The 26,509-nt window shown below is 35.2% G+C and overlaps 2 protein-coding genes across 5 annotated transcripts in view; one reads left to right on the top strand and one right to left on the bottom strand.

Annotated features, from left to right (window-relative positions):
* Positions 1-14,885, bottom strand: part of LOC149773228 (mitochondrial disaggregase-like) — a 48,010-nt gene extending 33,125 nt beyond the window's left edge. For both annotated transcript variants that reach the window (XM_089946589.1, XM_089946590.1), the window contains exons 1-4: positions 14,622-14,885; positions 13,413-13,464; positions 12,055-12,141; positions 3,998-4,101 (exon numbers count right to left, since the gene is read on the bottom strand). In XM_089946589.1, the coding sequence (XP_089802715.1) occupies positions 3,998-4,101; positions 12,055-12,141; positions 13,413-13,464; positions 14,622-14,883 (505 nt within the window). In that variant the 5' untranslated portion in view covers positions 14,884-14,885. The remainder of the gene's footprint in view (positions 1-3,997; positions 4,102-12,054; positions 12,142-13,412; positions 13,465-14,621) is intronic.
* Positions 14,886-15,066: 181 nt separating this feature from the next.
* LOC149773227 (glucosamine-6-phosphate deaminase 2-like) overlaps positions 15,067-26,509 on the top strand; it is a 54,083-nt gene continuing 42,640 nt past the window's right edge. For 2 of the 3 annotated variants that reach the window (XM_089946625.1, XM_089946623.1), the window contains exons 1-2: positions 15,067-15,124; positions 25,992-26,115. In XM_089946625.1, coding sequence (XP_089802751.1) covers positions 25,992-26,115 — 124 coding nt within the window. In that variant the 5' untranslated portion in view covers positions 15,067-15,124. Of the gene's footprint in view, positions 15,125-18,572; positions 18,698-25,991; positions 26,116-26,509 lie in introns of those variants that run through there. The other variant, XM_089946624.1, reaches the window with a different exon arrangement.

Raw genomic sequence — 26,509 nt, 5'->3', positions numbered from 1 at the left:
TATTGTAGTTGGCAACATAACTTACTGCAAAAAGATCAACATGTTATCGAGGAAAAGAAAAATTCTCAGTTTAGAAGAGAAAGTGAAAGTAATTCAACTGACCGGGGGTGGGGGTGGGGTGTCGAGGATCCTTGCAGAAAACGAATGTTGGAAACACTCAGATAAACAATATCGTGAAAGATATGGAAACAATTCTGCAGAAGTGGGAAGGTGAAATGGACGGAGAAAGGAAGATTGTTTGAGCCAGGAGATGTTTGTATCCTGATTTGAATGACAAGAAAAAGCAACAATTTTGTCAGTTGAATTGGGATATGACGACTTTACCACAAGTAACGGATGGTTGACCAGATTTCAAGTGCAACGCAATATTAAGTGTTCTGTCCTTAGTGGAGAATCAGCTGATGTTAATAATGAAGTTGTCGAAGATTGGAACAAAAGACTAAATGATATATGCTGGGAATATGACTGCAAGGATATTTTTAATTGTGATGAGACTGAGGTTTTTTTTAGACTGTTGCCAACAAAGTGACAGATGATGTGATCTGTAACATAATTATAGTTTTAAAACTATATCAATGGTTATTCATAACATTCTTTTGAAAATGATGAAACAGTTTGTTTTACATTTATTTCACAACATGCATGTGATTTTTTAATGAAAATATTAAATGTTTTAGAATTAAATGTACTTGCGACTTTCTTCATATGTATTTACTATTCGCATTTGTCATCCCCTCTAGAAAGGCCACCCTCATTATAAGGCCACTTCCCTGCTGCATTAGGGGTGGCCTTATAAGAGGGGGACTACTGTATTGTTTCAAACTGAGATGCACAAAAAATGACAGACAAGTTGAGAACAGTTACTGGTTTCATTAGATGTATAACGTAAAGCTGTTTGCCAAAGACTGTAAACCATACTTATATGCATATGTCACAAACTTCCATTATAGTGAAATAGTCATGAAAATGCCTATAGCATTCCATCTTGAAAGGATTAGCAATCATGTACATAATCAGTTCAAATGTTAGTGTTGTTTGTAAAACCCTAAACAATACTGATAACATTGTAATAGAGAATTTTTCATCTCACTTTCACATGAATGCAATGATTATTGTCTTAAATTATTTTTTGAGGAGTTATAATATATAATTATATCATAAACTGTTTATCTATGGAGTTACAATATATAATTGTGTCATAAATTATTTGTCTGTGGAGAAACAATATATAAAAATGTCACAAACCATTTGTCTATGTAGTTACAATATAGAATGACCAGACAATGAAGTCTTTTTTTTCTCTCACAAGGGGTTGTATACTTTTTGCAGACAAGTTGATTCTAAAGTCATTGCAAAGGCCTGTATTCTTTCTTGCTTTATCAATGGTACTGGTATTAAAACCTGCATATGAGGTCAAACATGCTGTGGTCAAGTGACTTGTGGTCTCTTCACTTTTGCATCCTTTGATTTACTGAACTGATCCAATTATTATTTAAGTTTTGGCTTTAAGTAAGTTGATAACTTGTGCCCTGATTACTTGTGAACCCGCTTATAAAATGAGGTCAGGAGTGTATCCCATTTTTAAAACCAGAAAATACCCCAAAACTGACCCCTATTTGTTGAATGTCAAGAAAATCAAAATTTGTAAGTGAAATCTTGAAATATTGCTTGTTGAAGGTAGACAGGACCTTGAAACTAGAATCAATATTACAAAACTCTCAACTCCTAATAAGAAGTCATCTATTTTGTTCAATTCTTAATACACTGTAAATAAAAATATTAAACAAAATTTTGATCAATAAAAATTTCACTAATGCCTACTGGAGGCATCAATTCAATAAATAAACATCTCCATTAAAATATGTTTTATCTAGTGAAATTCAGGTTTAAGTTCTATCTTTTAGTTTGTTTTAAGTGTAATCATAAAAAATGCAACATGTCCTCATGTATTCAAACATGAAATATGTTTATCTATCATAACAACTATGCGAGTATTTCTGAGACCCTAAGTAAGTGCTAACCATGTTTTGATATCTGATTGGCAGAAGTATTTGTTGTATTGTTGCACTGAATTAAAATCAGATCTGCTTTGTATTAACACATTAGTTACATCTTCTGTATCATTCAGAGAGGGCGGAATAAACAAAAACTTAAAAGCATATAAATGCTACTTGTACAAGAGGTAGCAGCCTCTGTGGTGGGTCAGGACGATTCATTTCAGTTGACCAACTGAATGCTCTTATAAATATTGTGTAAATTTCATAATTAAAATACATTAAATTGGCCTACTCATTCACAAATGTGATCAAAGAGAGAAAGGCAACAAAGCAAAATGAATATTTTGTGAAATAAAAAGCATTGTTTCAAAAGTATGATTCACCATGGAGAAATGAATTTTAGAGTTTGCATTAAACTTAAAATTACTGAGTTGGCATTCAGAGATTTCCATAAAGGTGAGAAGAAATTTCACTGTTACTTGCAATGAAATCCCCACGTCAATGTTTTACTAGCAGAACAATAAAAAGAATGAGTTTTGACATTGATCATTGTTTCACTAAATAAATGTCCCTAGTTTTATTTAAAAAAAGGAACCTTGTTTGTTTTGAATCAACAACTAGTCTACTTCGCTGCTTTGTTTGCTCCATTTGTTGCAATGCAGGGTGCTTATGAAGCAGTGAACCAAGCTTACCAAAAACAACAAAATGCAGTGACATAATACACAATGCTTTCGCATACATGTAAACATTGTTCAAACCACGCATAATAATGTTAATGATCTTTGGGAGCTTGGGCATCTTGAAAATAAATATAGTTGATACAGAAAAATGAACAACTGCATTATAAAAAGAACTTTACTGACTATTACTCCCAACGTGATTATAAAAAAAACTATTTTGCCATTAAACAGCCCAGTTGCCATGCGACCCACCCTTGTGGTTTTCTTGATGTTCAGCGGGAATACCATCCTTATTTTCGGGAGGTTCCATGGTAACTCATGACATCACTTATAGAGTGGTCTATTTTTTGGACCCCATTGTGTGCATGAGTAATCAAGGGACCAGTGTAGTTACTGGCCCTCTGGCATGGGAGACCATCTGCTTTAAGTGACCACTTTTTGATGGCAGAAGGAGTGGTTTTCTCAGGTTCTGTAGGAGTTTACTGTGCCTCCAAAAGAAACACTTTGAGTTAACTGAAGCAAGTACTAAGCTAATTAAAAGCATAATTAACAAGAGACCCAAATAGGCTTTATGGCTCACATGGCCTACATAACAGCTGACCATGTACAATGGACACAGGGCCATAACATAAGTAAACTTGGTCGTACAACCAGGTGAGATAAAAAAAAAATCTTAGTTCTAGGCATTAATTACTTAGTTGTTCAGAAAACAAAACCTTTCCAGCCACATCACCTGCATTTATCTACCCAGCTTCTATTAAGTAAATAGAATTGGACCATACACCATACGAACTGCACAATTTTTTTTGTCTCATGAATTTCTTTTCAAAAACAAACCCAAACTAAAGATATAGTTTGGGACTTGTGATACACCATCTAGTCATGATATATACTTGGACAAAGTTTCATTAAAATATATTCAGTTATTCAAAGGTATGCTACAAAAATGCTACACAACTCAAAGAATTACATTTCACTAGCTGTGACCTTGGAATTCAGGTTACAGTTATAATCTGTCACTTGTGGATATCAAAGTTTTATTAAAATATCTTCAGTGGTTCAGAAGTTATACTCCAAACAAGGATACAATTCCTAGAGTTACATTTACCATTGATATGACCTTGACACTGAAGCAACTTGAATAGCAATGGTGCATGACACATATATGAGCAAAGTTGCATGACAATTTCTCCAACCGTTACCAAGTTATGGGCAAGACAGATAAATGGCAATGGACAGATGGAGAAACAACACCATAACATAAAACACCTGATTTAAAACATGGGAAAAAGCAACCTTCAAACTTTTAGAGAAACCTACCATGCAAGGGATGAAGATGTTTCTCTCTTGCTACTCGGTTGGATGTACTAAATTCATCCCCAGCATTTATATCAGCACCAGCATCAAGAAGCAGTTTGATGGCACTGAAATGGCATAATGTTTTGACCATATGTTCATTCAGATAAGATGAGATTTATTTTATGTCGGCATGATATATAACAGCAATTCAACATAAGCTCTATGCTTTTTACCAACATTATGCAAGTACTATGCTCAGACATTGAACTATTCTGGTAAACTGCTATTAAAAATTCTTGAATGACCTCCTTGGATGCATAGATATGCTTCATTTAAATATATATCACATAACAAAATAATCCCACAGACTACAACTTATTTGGTGTAGCTAGGCACTAACATGATGACCAACATCAGAATGATGACTACCATAATGACAACTACAGAAAATATGATCATGACGGAGGATCTCATGGACACAACAAATTGTCACATATCAGTCATTTTGTAAAAGTAAAATAAACAATTCAGGATGAATACTGATCCTATGTTCTTGTAAGCATCATGCAAAAGCAGGGATTAGTTTAAATTACTGCTTGAAAAAACAAAAACAAAGCTATTATTAACCCTTTACCTCACAGAATGTATGGCTTTGTAGGCAGGTAATATACATGCACCAAAGTTAGACAGTGCAGTGTTCTATAAACAGAACAACTGTTACCTTTTTGACCCCAGACACATAGGCCTGCCTGTTAACTGTTAAGCATCAGTTTTAACCATTTTACATTTTTGGTACACATCTATTATGTATCAGATGATTTAAGAGTAAAATCTGATTGTGATAGCTGTATAATTATTTTTCATGGAAGAATTTGTTATGAGCTTACAATCTTAAGAGGGGCCCCGAGTGGCCGAGTGGTCTAAAGCGCTCTCCATTACGGATCACTGCCATCTCACCTCTGTCTGCGTGGGTTCGAGTCTCGGATTCGGCTAATGTGGGTATGTGAGAAAGCTTGCCAGTAGCTTCTCGTGGGTCGGTGGTTCTTTCCGGGGTTTTCCCGGGTTCTTCCTCCACCATTAATACTGGCTGCCATGTATAGCCTATCGTGTGCTGAAAAATGGCGTTAAACCCTACAACAACAACAATCTTAAGAGAACTCAGTCACCATCAAGCCAGTGAAGCTGTGTGACCAACCATAGCAGACCTTTCTCATAATCAAAATTTACAAGTTCTTTGTCTACATCTACATCACTAAATGATCTGAATTTTATAATTTATAAAAACTAACTGTTGTCTATATCAATATCAGAGTATTTACCTAAGTTACTAAACCTTTCATGGTATTGACTCTAATCATGCAAATTCAAGAAAGCAATGAACGAAATCTGCTGCCTCAATTTTGGAAAAAGGAGAATATAACCCAGTTACTTCAGACAGCAGATTATGAATAGAGCTTAAACAGCAACCAAGTGATCTGATGTAATGGTCATTCACATCAATGAATGTGGTATCTAATAGGGGGTTTTCCCTGAGGGTGGAGCTACGAAAATCAGCTCAAAATGGCGATGTTTACAGCAGGCGTTGAAATGCACTTCCATAAGAATGGTGTAGAGGCACTGAAATGCACTTCCATGCAAATTGGGTAGAGGTGTTCAAAGGCACTTACATGTGGTAAAGTGTTAAATGCATGTTTCGAACATGAGTTGGGGGGGTATTATGCATGGTAGAGAGAATCTTGAACCAATCATTAAATTATGGATATATTCAAAGAATCAATGCAAAAGATATGCAACCAAAAATGGTAGCTTTATTAAATAGTGTCTGCAATGAAATAATTAATTTGCTTCAAACAGCAACCAAAGCAATATGACACTAATTTAAGCAAGTATGTTTAAATGTATTATGTAAACAGAGGTTTACATTAGGGGAAAGATTTTTAGTCCTCAAAGTACCAAATAAATATACAAGCATGCTATTATATTAACATAATATATGAAATGATTATCTTTAAACTAATAAATAGGTGTTGTTATTAATAAAGGACCAACTGCTGCCCTCTTCACCCCCTCTCCCACAAACACTTCACCTAGCATGTTAATTCAGCATCAGTGTATTATATGGGCTCTAATAGTACACCATACACCAGTATATTACATGTACTTCAATAGTACATGGTACATCAGTATATTACATGTACTTCAATAGTACATGGTACATCAGTATATTACATGTACTTCAATAGTACATGGTACATCAGTATATTACATGTACTTCAATAGTACATGGTACATCAGTATATTACATGTACTTCAATAGTACATGGTACATCAGTATATTACATGTACTTCAATAGTACATGGTACATCAGTATATTACATGTACTCCAATAGTACACAGAACATCAGTATATTACATGTACTTCAATAGTACACCATACACCAGTATATTACATGTACTTCAATAGTACATGGTACATCAGTATATTACATGTACTTCAATAGTACATGGTACATCAGTATATTACATGTACTCCAATAGTACATGGTACATCAGTATATTACATGTACTTCAATAGTACACCATACATCAGTATATTACATGTACTTCAATAGTACACCATACACCAGTATATTACATGTACTTCAATAGTACACAGTATATCAGTATATTACATGTACTTCAATAGTACACAGTATATCAGTATATTACATGTACTCCAATAGTACATGGTACATCAGTATATTACATGTACTCCAATAGTACACCATACACCAGTATATTACATGTACTTCAATAGTACATGGTACACCAGTATATTACATGTACTTCAATAGTACATGGTACATCAGTATATTACATGTACTCCAATAGTACACCATACACCAGTATATTACATGTACTTCAATAGTACACCATACACCAGTATATTACATGTACTTCAATAGTACATGGTACATCAGTATATTACATGTACTCCAATAGTACACAGTATATCAGTATATTACATGTACTTCAATAGTACATGGTACATCAGTATATTACATGTACTCCAATAGTACACCATACACCAGTATATTACATGTACTTCAATAGTACATGGTACATCAGTATATTACATGTACTTCAATAGTACATGGTACATCAGTATATTACATGTACTCCAATAGTGCACAGTACATCAGTATATTACATGTACTTCAACAGTACATGGTACATCAGTATATTACATGTACTCCAATAGTACACCATACATCAGTATATTACATGTACTTCAATAGTACATGGTACATCAGTATATTACATGTACTCCAATAGTACACCATACATCAGTATATTACATGTACTCCAATAGTACATGGTACATCAGTATATTACATGTACTCCAATAGTACACCATACACCAGTATATTACATGTACTTCAATAGTACATGGTACATCAGTATATTACATGTACTCCAATAGTACACCATACATCAGTATATTACATGTACTTCAATAGTACATGGTACATCAGTATATTACATGTACTCCAATAGTACACCATACATCAGTATATTACATGTACTTCAATAGTACATGGTACATCAGTATATTACATGTACTCCAATAGTACACCATACATCAGTATATTACATGTACTCCAATAGTACATGGTACATCAGTATATTACATGTACTCCAATAGTACACCATACACCAGTATATTACATGTACTTCAATAGTACATGGTACATCAGTATATTACATGTACTCCAATAGTACACCATACATCAGTATATTACATGTACTTCAATAGTACATGGTACATCAGTATATTACATGTACTCCAATAGTACACCATACATCAGTATATTACATGTACTCCAATAGTACATGGTACATCAGTATATTACATGTACTCCAATAGTACACCATACACCAGTATATTACATGTACTTCAATAGTACATGGTACATCAGTATATTACATGTACTCCAATAGTACACCATACATCAGTATATTACATGTACTTCAATAGTACATGGTACATCAGTATATTACATGTACTCCAATAGTACACCATACATCAGTATATTACATGTACTCCAATAGTACATGGTACATCAGTATATTACATGTACTCCAATAGTACACCATACACCAGTATATTACATGTACTTCAATAGTACATGGTACACCAGTATATTACATGTACTCCAATAGTACACCATACATCAGTTAATTACATGTACTTCAATAGTACATGGTACATCAGTATATTACATGTACTCCAATAGTACACCATACATTAGTATATTACATGTACTCCAATAGTACATGGTACATCAGTATATTACATGTACTCCAATAGTACATCATACACCAGTATATTACATGTACTTCAATAGTACACCATACACCAGTATATTACATGTACTTCAATAGTACATGGTACATTAGTATATTACATGTACTTCAATAGTACATGGTACATCAGTATATTACATGTACTCCAATAGTACACCATACATCAGTATATTACATGTACTCCAATAGTACACAGTATATCAGTATATTACATGTACTTCAATAGTACACAGTACATCAGTATATTACATGTACTTCAATAGTATGCAGTACATCAGTATATTGCATGTACTCCAATAGTGCACAGTACATCAGTATATTACATGTACTTCAATAGTACACAGTATATCAGTATATTACATGTACTTCAACAGTACACAGTATATCAGTATATTACATGTACTTCAATAGTACACAGTACATCAGTATATTACATGTACTCCAATAGTACATGGTACATCAGTATATTACATGTACTCCAATAGTACACGATACATCAGTATATTACATGTACTACAATAGTACACCCTACATCAGTATATTACATGTACTCCAATAGTACATGGTATATCAGTATATTACATGTACTTCAATAGTACACAGTACATCAGTATATTACATGTACTTCAATAGTATGCAGTACATCAGTATATTGCATGTACTCCAATAGTGCACAGTACATCAGTATATTACATGTACTTCAATAGTACACAGTATATCAGTATATTACATGTACTTCAACAGTACACAGTATATCAGTATATTACATGTACTTCAATAGTACACAGTACATCAGTATATTACATGTACTCCAATAGTACACAGAACATCAGTATATTACATGTACTTCAACAGTACACAGTACATCAGTATACTACATGTACTCCAATAGTACACAGTACATCAGTATAGTACATGTACTTCAATAGTACATGGTACATCAGGATATTACATGTACTCCAATAGTACACGGTACATCAGTATATTACATGTACTCCAATAGTACATCAGAGGTCTTGCTAGGATTTTAAAACTAGGAGTCCAGGACTCCCATTCTGGTAAAAATAGGAGTCCCACCATCAAAAGTTGCAGTCCCTTCTTTCCCACAGAATCAACAAAAACGTGAGTGCATCTATTTTTAGATGGAGAGGTTTTCGTAATGTAATCACTCACTATAATATAGCTTCATTACAACAGTCCATTGACAGGATTGCAAATTTATGGTTCATTTATTTGTATACGTAATTGTAGCAATTTTAGGCAAATAAATAGTATCTGATTTGCTGTTTTTTGCCGTATTTTCACAAATACGTGTCAGTTCAGAAAACAACTTAGATCTTAAAGCGCATCTCGCGAATTCCACAACATAACATTGTCCCATACGTTTCTGACCTGTATAATTTGCATTTTAAAGTTAAATCTTTAATAAAATAATACCTAGGCTTTGGTTTCAATGATTTGTATATTTTTTCTGAATATATTTACCCGATGATTTAAGAAAACAGACAATCTAATAAACTGGTACATCGCAGACTTAGCAAAGTCCGCCATTATTTCCTGTTAGGCCTAATGATTAACTTGCAGTTTCAAACTAAATTTATGACGAAATAGTGTATAAGAGGCAGTTAATAAATATACAGATCACTAATTCTGATCTATTAAAACACGTTTGTTTTATTATCAAAGGATAGCATGTAGGAAATTGATAGTTGTTACCTTACTCAGAAAAGGGTTAATGGTCAATCAACTATCAAAACATAATGCTTGTGAATGGGCAAGAGTTTGTTTGTCAATGTAATTGATATAAAAACTAGGCCTAGCTACTGATGCCTTGATGAATACATTTCGCTACAACACTAGAACTAACCGGGCTAAGGTGAGAGGCATTTAAAAAAAATATGGAATGGTCAGTCAATGTACCTCTTAAATAATCACAGGGCAATGTCGTTTTCGCTTTCCTAACAGAAGGCGGCAAAATTTACATTTTTAGGTGACTTGTCATCCACTTTAATGAATGGCATTTTGTCTGAGTCTCAACATGTCTTGATTCTGAGGTCACGTGCAGTGCTTATTCCGCTACATTCGGAAATGAACACAAAAACGAAAGCTAAAGTTGTTTATTTGATGTACTTTTATAAATGACCACACGTACACCTCTGAGTCTTTCTGCCTCTGAATTCAATCACTGTAAATATCAGTACATTTTCCCACCCGGCCACCAGTCAGAGCCTTTGAACTTGCCACCCAGCTATTGCATCAGGTTCTTTTTTATGTACTCTTATAAAATGGCAACATGTATGTACATCAAGGGGTCTTTCAGCCACTGAATTCTGTCATTGTAAATATCAGCAAATCTAACTGATCAACACAGTTTCCCACGAAACAGGACTGACAAGTCTTTGAATTTTGCCGCACACCTATCACATGCGTACGGAGGACTCCAGCCTCAGTGATTATTTGTGTTCCAGATAAAGAATTGGCATCCAAATACGCGTAATTAAGCATTTCCGAGTTCTCTGGTACATGGTACATCAGTATATTACATGTACTTCAATAGTACATTGTACATCAGTATACATAGACTCCAATAGTACACTGTATATCAGTATATTACATCGACTCCAATAGTACACTATACATCAGTATATTACATAGACTCCAATAGTACACAGTACATCAGTATATTATATGGGCTCTAATAGTACACTGTACATCAGTATATTACATGGACTCTAATAGTACATGGTACACCAGTATATTACATAGGCTCTAACAGTACACTGTACTTCAGTGTATTACATGGGCTCTAATAGTTCATGGTACATTAGTATATTACATGGGCTCTTATAGTACACCGTACACCAGTATACTATATGGGCTCTAATAGTACACCGTACATCAGTATATGGGCTCTAATAGTACACTGTATATCAGTATATTACATGGGCTCTAATAGTACACTGTACATCAGTATATTACATGGGCTCTAATAGTACACTGTATGTCAGTATATTATATGGGCTCTAATAGTACACCGTACATAAGTATATTACATGGGCTCTAATAGTACATATTACACTGGATAAAATAGTACACTGTACATCAGTGTATTATGTTGGCTCTAATAGTACACTGTATGTCAGTATTTTACATGGGCTCTAATAGTACACTGTTTTGTCAGTATATTACATGGGCTCTAATAGTACACTGTATGTCAGTATATTTTATTGGATCTAATGGTACATTGTATATCAGTATATTACGTGGGCTCTAATAGTACACTGTATGTCAGTATATTACATGGGCTCTAACAATACACTCTACATCAGTACGTGATGCCTTGTCTAAAACACCAAAGTACGTTAAACACATGCCTGATAATGACCATTAAAAAAAAAGTATTGGTTCCTTGAAATGAGTGCAAAAATTTTTGAACTGGTTACCTACCTACTGTTACGCTTTGTAGATTTCATTACAGTGGGAGATAATTATAATTTGCTTTTTTTGCCTTTGAATAGTAAAGTATTTACTCTATAACCTAACAAATAAAATTTCCAAAATCCTCTTTTATTTTATTCAGTGATCTATCACTTTATTGTAATTACATGTTAAAGAGGCTCAGTCTGAAAACTCAAAGGAATATAATTTAAATTATTTTCATTACTTCAATAGCAAGGAACACTAACTACAGGAGAAAACAAAATGAAGTTTAAATTCATTACAAATATACCTTCTATTTTTATTCACTGCAGCAACATGTAAAGCTGTCCAACCCAACTTATGTCTCTTGTTGACATCTACTCCCAATTTTAGAAGTCTACAAACAATCAAAAGAAACAAGATCAAAATAGCATTTTCATCAGTCAGAAAACATTTTATAGCATTCTCTTCCATTTATAACTTGTCTCAAGTTACTCTGGTAATTATGAAGAATTGACATTATTCTTCCCCTGGTAATTAGCAAAAGTATTCTTAACTTATTAGTTTTCATCAGCATTACTTTTTCTTGGCCATCATCTTTTTCCTCGAGTCCAAAATTTATAAAATAAAATCCAAACAATGCAAAAACATTTTAGTATTATCTTGCACAATTTCCCTCACTGACTCATTGATTTCTGTCCTTTTTTGCACTCAGGATCCATCAGGATCAAAATTATGCACTATGTCTAATATGTACTAAGTACAAGCTAACGTGACCCATGCAGATGTCAAGAGACAGGTAATTTACTATATTGCACATTTACTCACACAGTAAAATGGTGATATCAATGAAGCTATGATCATACAATTCCCTTTTTCTGAATTGTTTATTTTTTGTTTATGTGTCTCAGTGTGATGTTAAATTAAATGATAAAAAAGTTTGTAACATGGCACATTACAGAAAATTTTAAACTTAATCATGGGCAAGTACCAAATACAAATAAGAACCAAACAGAACTGGAACTACGATTCAAGTTCTTTCACCGTGGCACTGGAATTTTTTAACATCTACTAAATTGAAGATATTGCTTGCTTCTTTTATTTCTTAATTCTAATGTTCTGAAATCGGCTTTTCATTGTTAGTAGTAATTATAGCTTATTGGGCAACTTATAAGCAAATTGAAATAATTATTTAAATGAAAGTATGCCAGCTGCTAAGATGATTTTAAATGTATGTGGTTGTCATTTTCTAGTCATTTTGGTTTAAAGCACTTGGTTTCAAAGTTCTAACTTGGCATATCGACTAAAATTCCTTTTCTTTCCTGGTTTCATAATTCCAGTTGGAGTTGTGAGCAGTTGCAATAAGTGTTACATCCTTGAAAGTGTGGCCATGGGGAGAGAAGTGTTCTGCAACTGGACTTCTGTCCAGCTTCTGTTCCATCTTTTACAAACACATGCACACTTACTTGTCATTAAATGGGAAATTTACTTATTATCAACAAAGAAAGAGAGAGTCCAAAATACAAACAAACATGACAGTTTCATAGTGTTTCATGGAACTAATGTATAAATGTATACAGAACCCTTGTGGTGATCTTTGGGGAACTTTAGGGCAATTTCAAAACTGCATGGGACAAATGTGGACACTGTTCTCCACATGCAAACTACCTTTCCACTTCTCCATAGTTGTTCTGCTTTACTGCTGTCAACAAAAATTCATCTGAAAAATAACAAACATGTATGAATGATATTCCATTATCTACATTCTCAAAACACCATAGCTTTTGTATGCATAATGTCATAATTCATTAATTTGGATGTTTAGTTATATTAAATCTTATTTGTCTTGTTCCCTCCCAATATGACCAATAACATTAGGTAGTGTAGCGTGTGTATGTGTGTGCTTTGGATTTTTAACGTTGCTTTAACAATTTTTCAATCATATCACTACAAAGTCTGCACTGTGGTAGTTTATAGTGATGTCTAGCACTGAGGCATCATTCTGCAGACATGTAGCATGACGTCCCACCCAGTCACATTGTCCTGACACCAGGCTGACCAGTCATAACACTAACCTCTTAATGCAGAGTGTCTAGCCAGGCAGCTATTAGTACCGTTTTTATAAGACTTTGGTATGACTCGGCCGGGGATCAAACTCTTGACATCCCTCATCCAAAGCAGAACCACTAGGCCACTTGAGTGGTCTGAAGGTATCTAGCGTATTTACTTCAAATTGTGAAACATAATAAAGACAAGAAATTGGATTTAGTTGAAGTATGTTTCTTTAATGAAATGAAAATATATCAATACTGACAAAAGTGTTTTGACAGCTTCATTTCTTTCAAGATACTTCTCGTCCTTTTATAGGGTTGAAGCTAGACTTGAATATTGGGGAGAAGTGACTTCTCCTTTTGGAAAGAACAGGGAGAAGTCAGAGCTCAACAGGGAGAAGTGGATGCAAAGGAAGAAACACACACACACACAGACACATATATATATATATATATATATATATATATATATATATATATATATATATATATATAATGAAGAGTAAGTAAAGTCCGACTATAACGTTATAACTTTAATTTGTAGAAAAACACAGATATGGGCTGCTAAGTCTGTGAGATATTCCTGTCAATCGACATCGGAACGCGATACACAGCGCCGTTATTTGGGCCGCAAGACCTCGACGCACAAAACGAAACTATTGAGGTCTTACATTGTAGGACTAGTAGAATACAGCATGATGCAATCGGCTTGAAGATTTCTTAAAGACGTTTATAAACAGTTCTAGCTACCCTAAATCCTATCAGAACAATTAAGAAATTCCGGGTAACTTTAACTTAAATTCTTCTGCAATTAAAAAAGCCTCACGATTCTTGTCCTCAACATCTGCAGCGCAAAATGCCACTAGGCTGTAAACAGTTCCACCAACTCCAAAACAGGTTAATAACTTTGTAACACGTGGTGATATCCTTAGATATGACACAACTAGATAAGTATGGCTAATCAAGGGTAATTTTTTGTTATATCTTTGTATAATTTTTTCTTGAAATTCTCTTTCATTATGTGAAATTCGCCTGCATTGCAAGGCAAACAACTTGCGAATCAGCTGTCTGCCGCTTCTAGCGGCCATGCTTAACGTAAGTTGATTCACTTTTGTTGTTTACGACATATTTACTAAAGTATCTCGAGGTGTTTCTGCTCTACAACTAGAGCAAACATATTTTAGGAACCACTGTATGAAAATTATCGTAGTATCATTTATTCAAAATACCGATTAAAGTACTTTAATTACGTAAGTACAATGTTGTAAATTGGCGCCGCAAATAAGTTGGTTGAGTGCAATCAGCTGATTTTTGGAACTAGCAACAAAGGTATTGTACTCCTTTATAAAGCGTTTTTGAGTATAAAAAAATTATTTGAACCATTTAATACTAAACTATACATCATCTCATTAGTAAGTAGTCATTCCAACGAGTTTCATGTTGAAACAAATCTCTCATCCAGTTTGACATCTAATGCTAATGCCGTAGTAAAGGTGCGTTCAGCATGGCCACGATGGGCAGCAAGTTTCTCGAGAATTTCACGCAGTAACATGTAATTCGAAATTGTTGGGCTCGTTCTTGAGAAAGTGCATGCTGTATTTTGCGTGTTGTTTTAGTCGGACATCATCAACATGCTCTTTTAAATACTTTCTTTGGTGTTTGTGTGCACTTCGAGTTTACATTTTAGAACTTATCCCAGCTATCTAATTATTTCGTATAGTGTGTGATTGATTAACATAAATACAATAAACTGACATCGAACAATGCAAAACTAGTTTATAGTGGAATCAATTTATATTATTGTTGTGTCCAGAAGTTAATTTGGGCTGGAATTTGTATTCAATTTATTTAATTCAGTGATTATTTTCTCTGAAAATACAAAGTGCACATTAAAAGAATAGTGTCATTGAACAGAGACATTCAGTGGAATTTATAGTGAATTAAAACCTGGAATTGTATTACTGTGTTTCAATAAAAGACTTGGTACAACAACACAATACAGGCCCCCACATGCACATCAACACCTTTAGAGTTGGACTTAATTTGGATTGCTGCTAAAGTTTATTCAGAACTTTAAATTATTAGGACTTGTGTGTGTAATTCTAGGATTATTTTGGGATTTAATTTGTAATACCATAAGTTCTTTTTTTTCTTTTCATTTTTGCTTTGTATTCCATCCAAATAAATTATTTGTTGAATTTTACAAAGATTGTGCTTTATACCTTTTTCTGTTACTTATTCCTAGATCATTGATTTGTAACAGAGGTCTCACTAGGATTTAAACCTAGGAGTCTAGGACTTCTATTTTGGTAAAAATAAGAGTCCCACCACAATAGTTGCAGGCCCATATGGATATTGGCTGAATTGTTCCTATGAGAAGAACCAGTGGTTGTCGTCGAGTTTAATTTTTCAAATTCATTACACCACTGACATGTAGCTCTTGTTTGTCCATTAGAGTTAGACTGAATTTGGCAGTTTAAGGAAAGACATTATTCCAAACGCTAAGCCAGACATCACACACTTCCTTACCCTTGGGGGGGGCCCCGAGTGGCCGAGTGGTCTAAAGCGCTCACCGTTCCGGATCACTGCCATCTCACCTCTGTCTGCGTATGTTCGAGTCCAAGGCTCGGCTAGTGTGGGTACGTGGGAAAGCCTGCCAGTAGCTTCTCGTGGGTCGGTGGTTCTTTCCTGGGTTTTCCAGGGTTCTTCCTCCACCAGTTATACTGGCCGCCATATATGGCCTATCTTGTGCTGAAAAATGGCGTTAAACCCTAGAACAACAACAACATCCTTACCCTTGGGTACTATTTCGTCCGAACTTACAGTTTCTTGCAACTTCAGCGTGCTTCTGAATCTCATTACAGTCTTCTTCAATTTGCCTTTTAACCCCAAAATACTTATCCAGAGTTTGCAGATGGCATTTTGTCTGTGTCTCAGTGTGTATTGATTTCAAGATCAGCACACTACTTATTCTGCTACACTAGGAAATGAGCACAATAATGAAAGCAAAATTTGTTTGTTCAATGTACTCTTATAATGACCACATGTACATCTGTGTCTCTCTGCCTTTGAATTCAGTCACTGTAAATATCAGCACATTTTTCCCACCACTCAGCAGCTAGTCGAAGTCTTTGAACTTGCTGCCCAGCCATTGCGTCTTGTTCTTTCGATGTACTCTTATAATGACATGTATATCTGGTGGGGTGGAGCCTTTCAGCCACTGATGTTTATCATTGCAAATATCAGCACAGCTAAAATGATCAATTGATCAACACATTTTCACAATCAGCAGGTGGTTGAAGCAGGACTGGCAAGCCTTTGAATTCGCCACACATCTATCACACGTATATATGGAAGACTCCTCCATGATTTTCTATGTCCCAGATAAAAAGTTTGCATCCAAATACACATAATTAGGCATTTCCAAGAGTAATGTTCCTAAACATTTTTCATAAGAAGAGGTGAGAAAATGTATTATTTAATTGGAATGGTTGGTTCCAGTGTTACAGACAGCTACATGCCTGATTTATACTTGTAAACATTGCAGCCTTACACTGATTCATTATTGTCGGTTCAAACTGTCTGTATCATGGGATGAATTTTGATGATAGTTCTAATGACATCTAAATTTGCTTCAGTCGTAATTTAAAAAATAATAGAATATCTTGGCAAATTTGAATAGTGATAGTTTATTGCTGTCTGTGGATTGTATTAAGAGTATATGTTGTTGTACGTTTATGATTATCATGTAAAATTTTGGGGCAGGTCATTTACATTCTTTCCTCAATTTATAATTTTTTTGTAAGACATTACCTTGGGCTGTTTTGCAATGAAAGGGTAAAGAATCATTTTGTGCTGATTTAAGAATTTCTTTTAACATGCAGAGATGGCAAAATCATTGTTCAGTGACCTTGGACAGGTTGAAAATTTTGCTGGGCTTGTAACCTTATTGTTACTTGACCCCAGTTTTTGTAGTGACTCTTAACTGAAAATAAGATTTTTGTTCAATTTGATGAAAATTTCCATTCCATGCAAATCATGTTAAAATTTTATACTTGAAACATTTACTTATTAAATAAGGGAGAGTTTGGTTTGATGCTTTATGGAATTGCAAGAAAAATAGGTTATTTAGTGCCAGTGAGACACTACTGTAGCTGACATAGGCTGGTCTGATCAGTGTATTAACCCACATGTTTTTGATCATGAGTCTATCATGCAAACCAGTGCCGCCGATCAATCATGTTTGTGAAGTTACATTGTAGTGATATAAAGTTTTGTGCATATACCTGTATTACACACAACAAAATATTTCTAATGTCACCTGTTGCCAAGTTCTGTTTTGCATGATGATGCCTGTCCTTGTATGACCCATTTTATAATTATTGATTTTACTGTAGTAACTCTAACAGTGAATTCATAATCTCAGACATAGAGGAGTTTATATATATATATATATATATATATATATATTTATATAATATTCTTAAGCTATTTATATGTAGTTTGATACAACACATACAAATGTTGATATGACCTTGCGTTATAAACTGTGTTGACTTTATAGAAGTTAACATTATGGGTAATAAAAAAATGTTTTTTATTTGGTTAAGGATTTTTATTGGAATTTGTATGGCAAGGTAGTGTTGTTGTATGTTATCTTGCTGTTTACCTAGCCAGATTTTGAATTGGAATTTGAGGCGAAGACCTGAAATTTATACAAGGTAAAGTGGATTTATGTCTTGCTATACATTATCAGCATGGTGTTTTAGACCCCAAAGTCAGTGCTCATCAAGGGTACAGGTGTGTACTCCCAATGTAAACTTTAATTTCTGCATGTTAAAGGTGTGCCGTAACTTTTATGCTGGTTTTGGGAATAGTAGCTAAAGTGAACTATAACAGAAGGTACATTTTGATTCTCTATTGTTTATGCTGTCATTACCTGACAGTTATATTGCAACCATTTTATTATCAGTAGGTCTCTTGTTGTTGTTGTAGGGTTTAACACCATTTTTTAGTACACGATAGACTACACATGGCAGCCAGTATTAATGGTGGAGGAAGAACCTGGAAACCCAGTAAAGAACCACTGACACACGAGAAGCTACTGGCAAGCTTTCTCACATACCCACATTGGTCGAATCCAAGACTTGAACCCATGCAGATGGAGGTGAGATGGTAGTGAACCATAATGGACAGTGCTTTAGACCACTCGGCCACTCTGGGCCCCAAAGGTCTCTTGAGATGATATCATATTTGTTATTACCTGTATTGATAATAGTGTAGTTGTTATTACTTGTATTGATAATAGCATATTTTATATTACCTGTATTGATAATAGTGTAGTTGTTATTACCTGTATTGATAATAGTGTAGTTGTTATTACTTGTATTGATAATAGTGTAGTTGTTATTACTTGTATTGATAATAGTGTAGTTGTTATTACTTGTATTGATAATAGCATATTTTATATTACCTGTATTGATAATAGTGTAGTTGTTATTACTTGTATTGATAATAGTGTAGTTGTTATTACTTGTATTGATAATAGCATATTTTATATTACCTGTATTGATAATAGTGTAGTTGTTATTACTTGTATTGATAATAGCATATTTTATATTACCTGTATTGATAATAGTGTAGTTGTTATTACTTGTATTGATAATAGCATATTTTATATTACCTGTATTGATAATAGTGTAGTTGTTATTACTTGTATTGATAATAGTGTAGTTGTTATTACTTGTATTGATAATAGCATATTTTGTATTACCTGTATTTTATTTCTGTTTGAGGGATAGTAGGACAATGCCACATCAAGGTGTACATCTGGCAGTTGTCAAAATTTAGGTGCCATTGTGGTTGTGGTTAACAGTTTTCATTGTGATTGTAATTATTCTCATTGAACCTTTATGCGATCTAGATGCATCCAAAGGATGGAAGATTTTGATTCACATAATTGGACATGCAGATTCTCTATACTTACAAGTCAGGTTGAATTGCAAACTGCACACACCCTGATCTACTGTCACGTAATACACTGGCATAACTAGATCTGTGCAGTTTGTTTGGAGAAGTCATTAAAACAAACAACGTATATCCTGATATACCGTCACATAATACACTGGCATAACTAGATCTGTGCAGTTTGTTTGGAGTAATCATTAAAACAAACAACGTATATCCTGATATACTGTCAAATAATACACTGGCATAACTAGATCTGTGCAGTTTGTTTGGTGTAATTAAAACAAACAACGTTTATCCTGATCTACTGTCACGTAATACACTGGCATAACTAGATCTGTGCAGTTTGTTTGGAGTAATCATTAAAACAAACAATGTATATCCTGATCTGCTAGCACATTATGCAGTAACATTTTTGTAATGATTGCTTTGGAGCTTGTAAAAACATAGGGGCCCCGAGTGGTCTAAAGCACTCTCCGTTACGGATCACTGCCATCTCACCTCTGTGTGGGTTCAAGTCTAGGAATCGGCCAATGTGGGTATGTGAAAAAGCTGGCCAATCGCTTCTCGTGGGTCGTGGGTTCTTCCCTGGGTTCCTCCTCCACCATTAATACTGGCCGCCATAAACCCCACAACAACAACAACTTAAAAAAGAGTAGAATAGGTATTGTTGCAAGGGTTAGGATTTCAGAGCCCCATACTCATCAAAGAGAATCAAAGAAAAGCTTAAATTCTCTTTTCTGTCTTTTTAAAAAATAGATTTTTATACATGTATGTCCCCAATTCAAATTCACAACAGAGGCCCAGCTTAAGAAGACTCTCTGTGTTTGAGGAGGCCGGCATTCCCCACATCTCAGTAGTACATGTATATTTTTACCATTTCGTTCCCTCTTTAATTAGTATACCTTTTCACCACAGAATGAATCCAAATGTACTTGTTCTGAACTAGTCTGTATTTTAGTGCATTATTTGATAGAAAATAATGGCTTGATTATCTTTTAATTACCCTCTTGAAAGACAAAATTTCACTGGTAACAGCTAAATATAATATACAAGGGATGGTCTTGTAACAGAGTTCATTACTGTGGAATGATGGCCTTGCATTATAGATCATTGCTGTGGAATGATGGCCTTGCATTACAGATCATTGCTGTGGAATGATGGCCTTGCATTACAGATCATTGCTGTGGAATGATGGCATTGCATTACAGATCATTGCTGTGGAATGATGGCATTGCATTACAGATCATTGCTGTGGAATGATGACCTTGCATTACAGATCATTGCTGTGGAATGATGGCCTTGCATTACAGATCATTGCTGTGTAATGATGACCTTGCATTACAGATTATTGTTGTGTAATGATGGCCTTGCATTACAAATTATTGCTGTGTAATGATGACCTTGCATTACAGATCATTGCTGTGGAATGATGACCTTGCATTACAGATCATTGCTGTGTAATGATGACCTTGCATTACAGATCATTACTGTGTAATGATGGCCTTGCATTACAGATCATTGCTGTGGAATGATGGCCTTGCATTACAGATCATTGCTGTGTAATGATGACCTTGCATTACAAATCATTGCTGTGTAATGATGACCTTGCATTACAGATCATTGCAGTGGAATGATGGCCTTGCATTACAGATCATTGCTGTTTAATGATGGCCTTGCATTACAGATCATTGCTGTGGAATGATGGCCTTGCATTACAGATCATTGCTGTGCAATGATGATCTTGCATTACAGATCATTGCTGTTTAATGATGGCCTTGCATTACAGATCATTGCCATGGAATGATGGCCTTGCATTACAAATCATTGCTGTGCAATGATGATCTTGCATTACAGATCATTGCTGTGGAATGATGGCCTTGCATTACAGATCATTGCTGTGGAATGATGGCCTTGCAGTACAGATCATTGCTGTGCAGTGATGGCCTTGCATTACAGATCATTGCAGTGGAATGATGGCCTTGCATTACAGATCATTGCTGTGGAATGATGGCCTTGCATTACAGATCATTGCTGTTTAATGATGGCCTTGCATTACAGATCATTGCTGTGGAATGATGGCCTTGCATTACAGATCATTGCTGTGGAATGATGGCCTTGCATTACAGATCATTGCTGTGTAATGATGACCTTGCATTACAGATCATTGCTGTGTAATGATGGCCTTGCATTACAGATCATTGCTGTGTAATGATGACTTTGCATTACAGATCATTGCTGTGGAATGATAACCTTGCATTACAGATCATTGCTGTGTAATGATGACCTTGCATTACAGATCATTGCTGTGTAATGATGACCTTGCATTACAGATCATTGCTGTGGAATGATGGCCTTGCATTACAGATCATTGCTGTGGAATGATGACCTTGCATTACAGATCATTGCTGTGTAATGATGACCTTGCATTACAGATCATTGCAGTGGAATGATGGCCTTGCATTACAGATCATTGCTGTTTAATGATGGCCTTGCATTACAGATCATTGCTGTGCAATGATGGCCTTGCATTACAGATCATTGCCGTGGAATGATGGCCTTGCATTACAGATCATTGCTGTGCAATGATGATCTTGCATTACAGATCATTGCTGTGCAGTGATGATCTTGCATTACAGATCATTGCTGTGTAATGATGACCTTGCATTACAGATCATTGCTGTGTAATGATGACCTTGCATTACAGATCATTGCTGTGGAATGATGGCCTTGCATTACAGATCATTGCTGTGGAATGATGGCCTTGCATTACAGATCATTGCAGTGGAATGATGGCCTTGCATTACAGATCATTGCTGTTTAATGATGGCCTTGCATTACAGATCATTGCTGTGGAATGATGGCCTTGCATTACAGATCATTGCTGTGCAATGATGATCTTGCATTACAGATCATTGCTGTGGAATGATGGCCTTGCATTACAGATCATTGCTGTGGAATGATGGCCTTGCAGTACAGATCATTGCTGTGCAGTGATGGCCTTGCATTACAGATCATTGCTGTGGAATGATGGCCTTGCATTACAGATCATTGCTGTGGAATGATGGCCTTGCATTACAGATCATTGCTGTGGAATGATGGCCTTGCATTACAGATCATTGCTGTGGAATGATGGCCTTGCATTACAGATCATTGCTGTGGAATGATGACCTTGCATTACAGATCATTGCTGTGTAATGATGACCTTGCATTACAGATCATTGCTGTGGAATGATGGCCTTGCATTACAGATCATTGCTGTGTAATGATGACCTTGCATTACAGATTATTGCTGTGTAACGATGGCCTTGCATTACAGATCATTGCTGTGTAACGATGACTTTGCATTACAGATCATTGCTGTGGAATGATGACCTTGCATTACAGATCATTGCTGTGTAATGATGACCTTGCATTACAGATCATTGCTGTGGAATGATGACCTTGCATTACAGATCATTGCTGTGTAATGATGGCCTTGCATTACAGATCATTGCTGTGGAATGATGGCCTTGCATTACAGATCATTGCTGTGGAATGATGGCATTGCATTACAGATCATTGCTGTTTAATGATGGCCTTGCATTACAGATCATTGCCGTGGAATGATGGCCTTGCATTACAGATCATTGCTGTGCAATGATGATCTTGCATTACAGATCATTGCTGTGCAGTGATGATCTTGCATTACAGATCATTGCTGTGCAATGATGACCTTGCATTACAGATCATTGCTGTTTAATGATGGCCTTGCATTACAGATCATTGCTGTGGAATGATGGCCTTGCATTACAGATCATTGCTGTGGAATGATGGCCTTGCATTACAGATCATTGCTGTGGAATGATGGCCTTGCATTACAGATCATTGCTGTGGAATGATGGCCTTGCATTACAGATCATTGCTGTGGAATGATGGCATTGCATTACAGATCATTGCTGTGGAATGATGGCCTTGCATTACAGATCATTGCTGTGGAATGATGACCTTGCATTACAGATCATTGCTGTGTAATGATGACCTTGCATTACAGATCATTGCTGTGGAATGATGGCCTTGCATTACAGATCATTGCTGTGTAATGATGACCTTGCATTACAGATTATTGCTGTGTAACGATGGCCTTGCATTACAGATCATTGCTGTGTAACGATGACTTTGCATTACAGATCATTGCTGTGGAATGATGACCTTGCATTACAGATCATTGCTGTGGAATGATGACCTTGCATTACAGATCATTGCTGTGTAATGATGGCCTTGCATTACAGATCATTGCTGTGGAATGATGGCCTTGCATTACAGATCATTGCTGTGGAATGATGGCCTTGCATTACAGATCATTGCTGTGGAATGATGGCATTGCATTACAGATCATTGCTGTTTAATGATGGCCTTGCATTACAGATCATTGCCATGGAATGATGGCCTTGCATTACAGATCATTGCTGTGCAATGATGATCTTGCATTACAGATCATTGCTGTGCAGTGATGATCTTGCATTACAGATCATTGCTGTGCAATGATGACCTTGCATTACAGATCATTGCTGTTTAATGATGGCCTTGCATTACAGATCATTGCTGTGGAATGATGGCCTTGCATTACAGATCATTGCTGTGGAATGATGGCCTTGCATTACAGATCATTGCTGTGCAAGGGATGACCAGAGATTCCTCTTGTGGAGCTTACAGATGTTAAATCATTAATTAATCAAAACAAAATTTCTTACAAACATTTTTGATATAGTTTGCTGTCATATAAGCATTTAGCCATTAAAATTACAGTGGCAAATGAAAAGTTCAATGTATGGTTTAAAGTTTTTGAATTTTGTTTTTCAATAATAAGGTAGAATCATAAAATTTGCAGAACTAAATAAATACTCTTTGGTTTGCACCACATATCTACATATTATCACTGTGGGGAAAAAAGAACTAATTTAGATTTATAATTTTGGTGTTCTTGATAGGATGTCTGCTTTCATGAATATTCACAGATTTCTTCATCATTTAGCTGATTAATGATAAATCAAGCAAATCACTCTGTAATTAGCTCATTTATTTCTAGTTGACTACTACCTGAATATGTAACCATGGAAATAGAAAATGAATCCAAAATAAGAAGCTGAATCAAAAATACATGTACACTGTACCAGCAATCTGAACATGTAAGAATTTAGAAAATGTTTTTTCCCTATGATCTTTAATTTTGGCATCACTTAGTAATAAAATAGAACTGTAAATATCTCAATGTGATTTTTATTTCTTCTTCCTTTTAAATCCAACAACCTCATAATAAACTGGGCCTTTATGTTGGTCCATCCTATGTCCTTCCATCTCTCTGTCCATCTGGCTTTTATTTCCTTAAAATTTTCCTTAACAATTTCATGCAGATTTGGTCTATCACTTGATATAAATGCTAATTGTCATCACTTTTCGTCATTGTTTTGTTATGGGCCCTGATCTATCAGCTTTCATTTCTACACACTAACTGCTTTTTAATTGACTGAATTTCAACAATATTTTAGTAGATGACTTGATATTAAATGGTTTAATTTCCTGTGTTGTTGAGTTAGATTTTCAGCATGCTGCATCATGTTTGCAGAGTTGTGGCCCCTGATTGTCAGACTTGTCCACTTTACTTTCCACACCTAAACTGTCATAGTTCTTAATGGGTTTCAACCAGATTTATTATGTTGCTATCAGCTTGATAATTTACTGCTCAGCATCAGAAAATTTTAGCATTTTTGAAGACTGGCATGGAACCACATTACACTCCACTCAACCCCACCCCACCCAGAACCCAATTAACATTTCGTCTCACAGGCATCTTCCTTAAACAAACAGCATAGAGCCTAGCTGATTTTCATGAGAAACACTCAACTTCGTTCATTCTAAAGTCCAATTTTGGATGTCATGTCTACTGGATTCAGCTAAAAGTTAAATGTATAGAGTGGAGATTCCACCCTCATTTTGAATAAATGGGTGTGATTTCAGATAATAACAGTGATTGAATAAGGAAAAATATATATGGCTTGAAAATATGATGCACAATTTGCATGCGTTGAGTTGATTTTTCAGCATCTTTGTTTACATGTTAGTGTAGACCCTGCCACTGTTATTCTACATCGACCAGTCGTGTCTTGCTTTCCAAATGTGCCTTAACTCATTTGACCTTGCAAAGTGTTAAACATTAATTGGTGAAATATTCTTGTTGACCATTTTTCAGATGAGGTTAGTGATTGTGGATGACTACAAAGCAGTTAGTGACTGGTCAGCCAGATACATCAGGCGTAGAATTCTGGACTTCAAGCCAGGACCAGATAGATATTTTACTCTTGGTCTTCCTACAGGTAATTAGATAACTGTAAAAACTGCTATGAGTGACTACCTGTCATTTCCGACCACAAATGTAATGCATGGATCGATTTTATTATATAAACACTGTTATAAGCGACCACCTGCTGAACGCAACCAGAAATCGTAATGTCTTGGCAAAATATGCATTTTGACACTGCTATGAACGACCGCATCACAAAAACAAGGATAAACTCCACCAACCTTTATTTAATCCCTCTAAGAACTACGCATACCGTTCTAACTTTTAAAAAAAATTGAAAAAATAGCATATCTACCGATGTTTGTTTTTTTTTTTTAAAAGCTATGCTTATAGTGTTTTATAGTTTCTGTCGTAAACCATACTAAATTATATGTAGATTATTTCCTTGTCTGGTTCCCTGCTTCGTA

This window comes from Sinohyriopsis cumingii, unplaced genomic scaffold (assembly GCF_028554795.1).
Source record: "Sinohyriopsis cumingii isolate HCF-2022 unplaced genomic scaffold, ASM2855479v2 utg000810l, whole genome shotgun sequence".
Lineage (NCBI taxonomy): Eukaryota > Metazoa > Mollusca > Bivalvia > Unionida > Unionidae > Sinohyriopsis > Sinohyriopsis cumingii.
The sequence above is the reverse complement of the archived record's forward strand: the minus strand, read 5'-3'. Positions and strand labels throughout refer to the sequence as shown.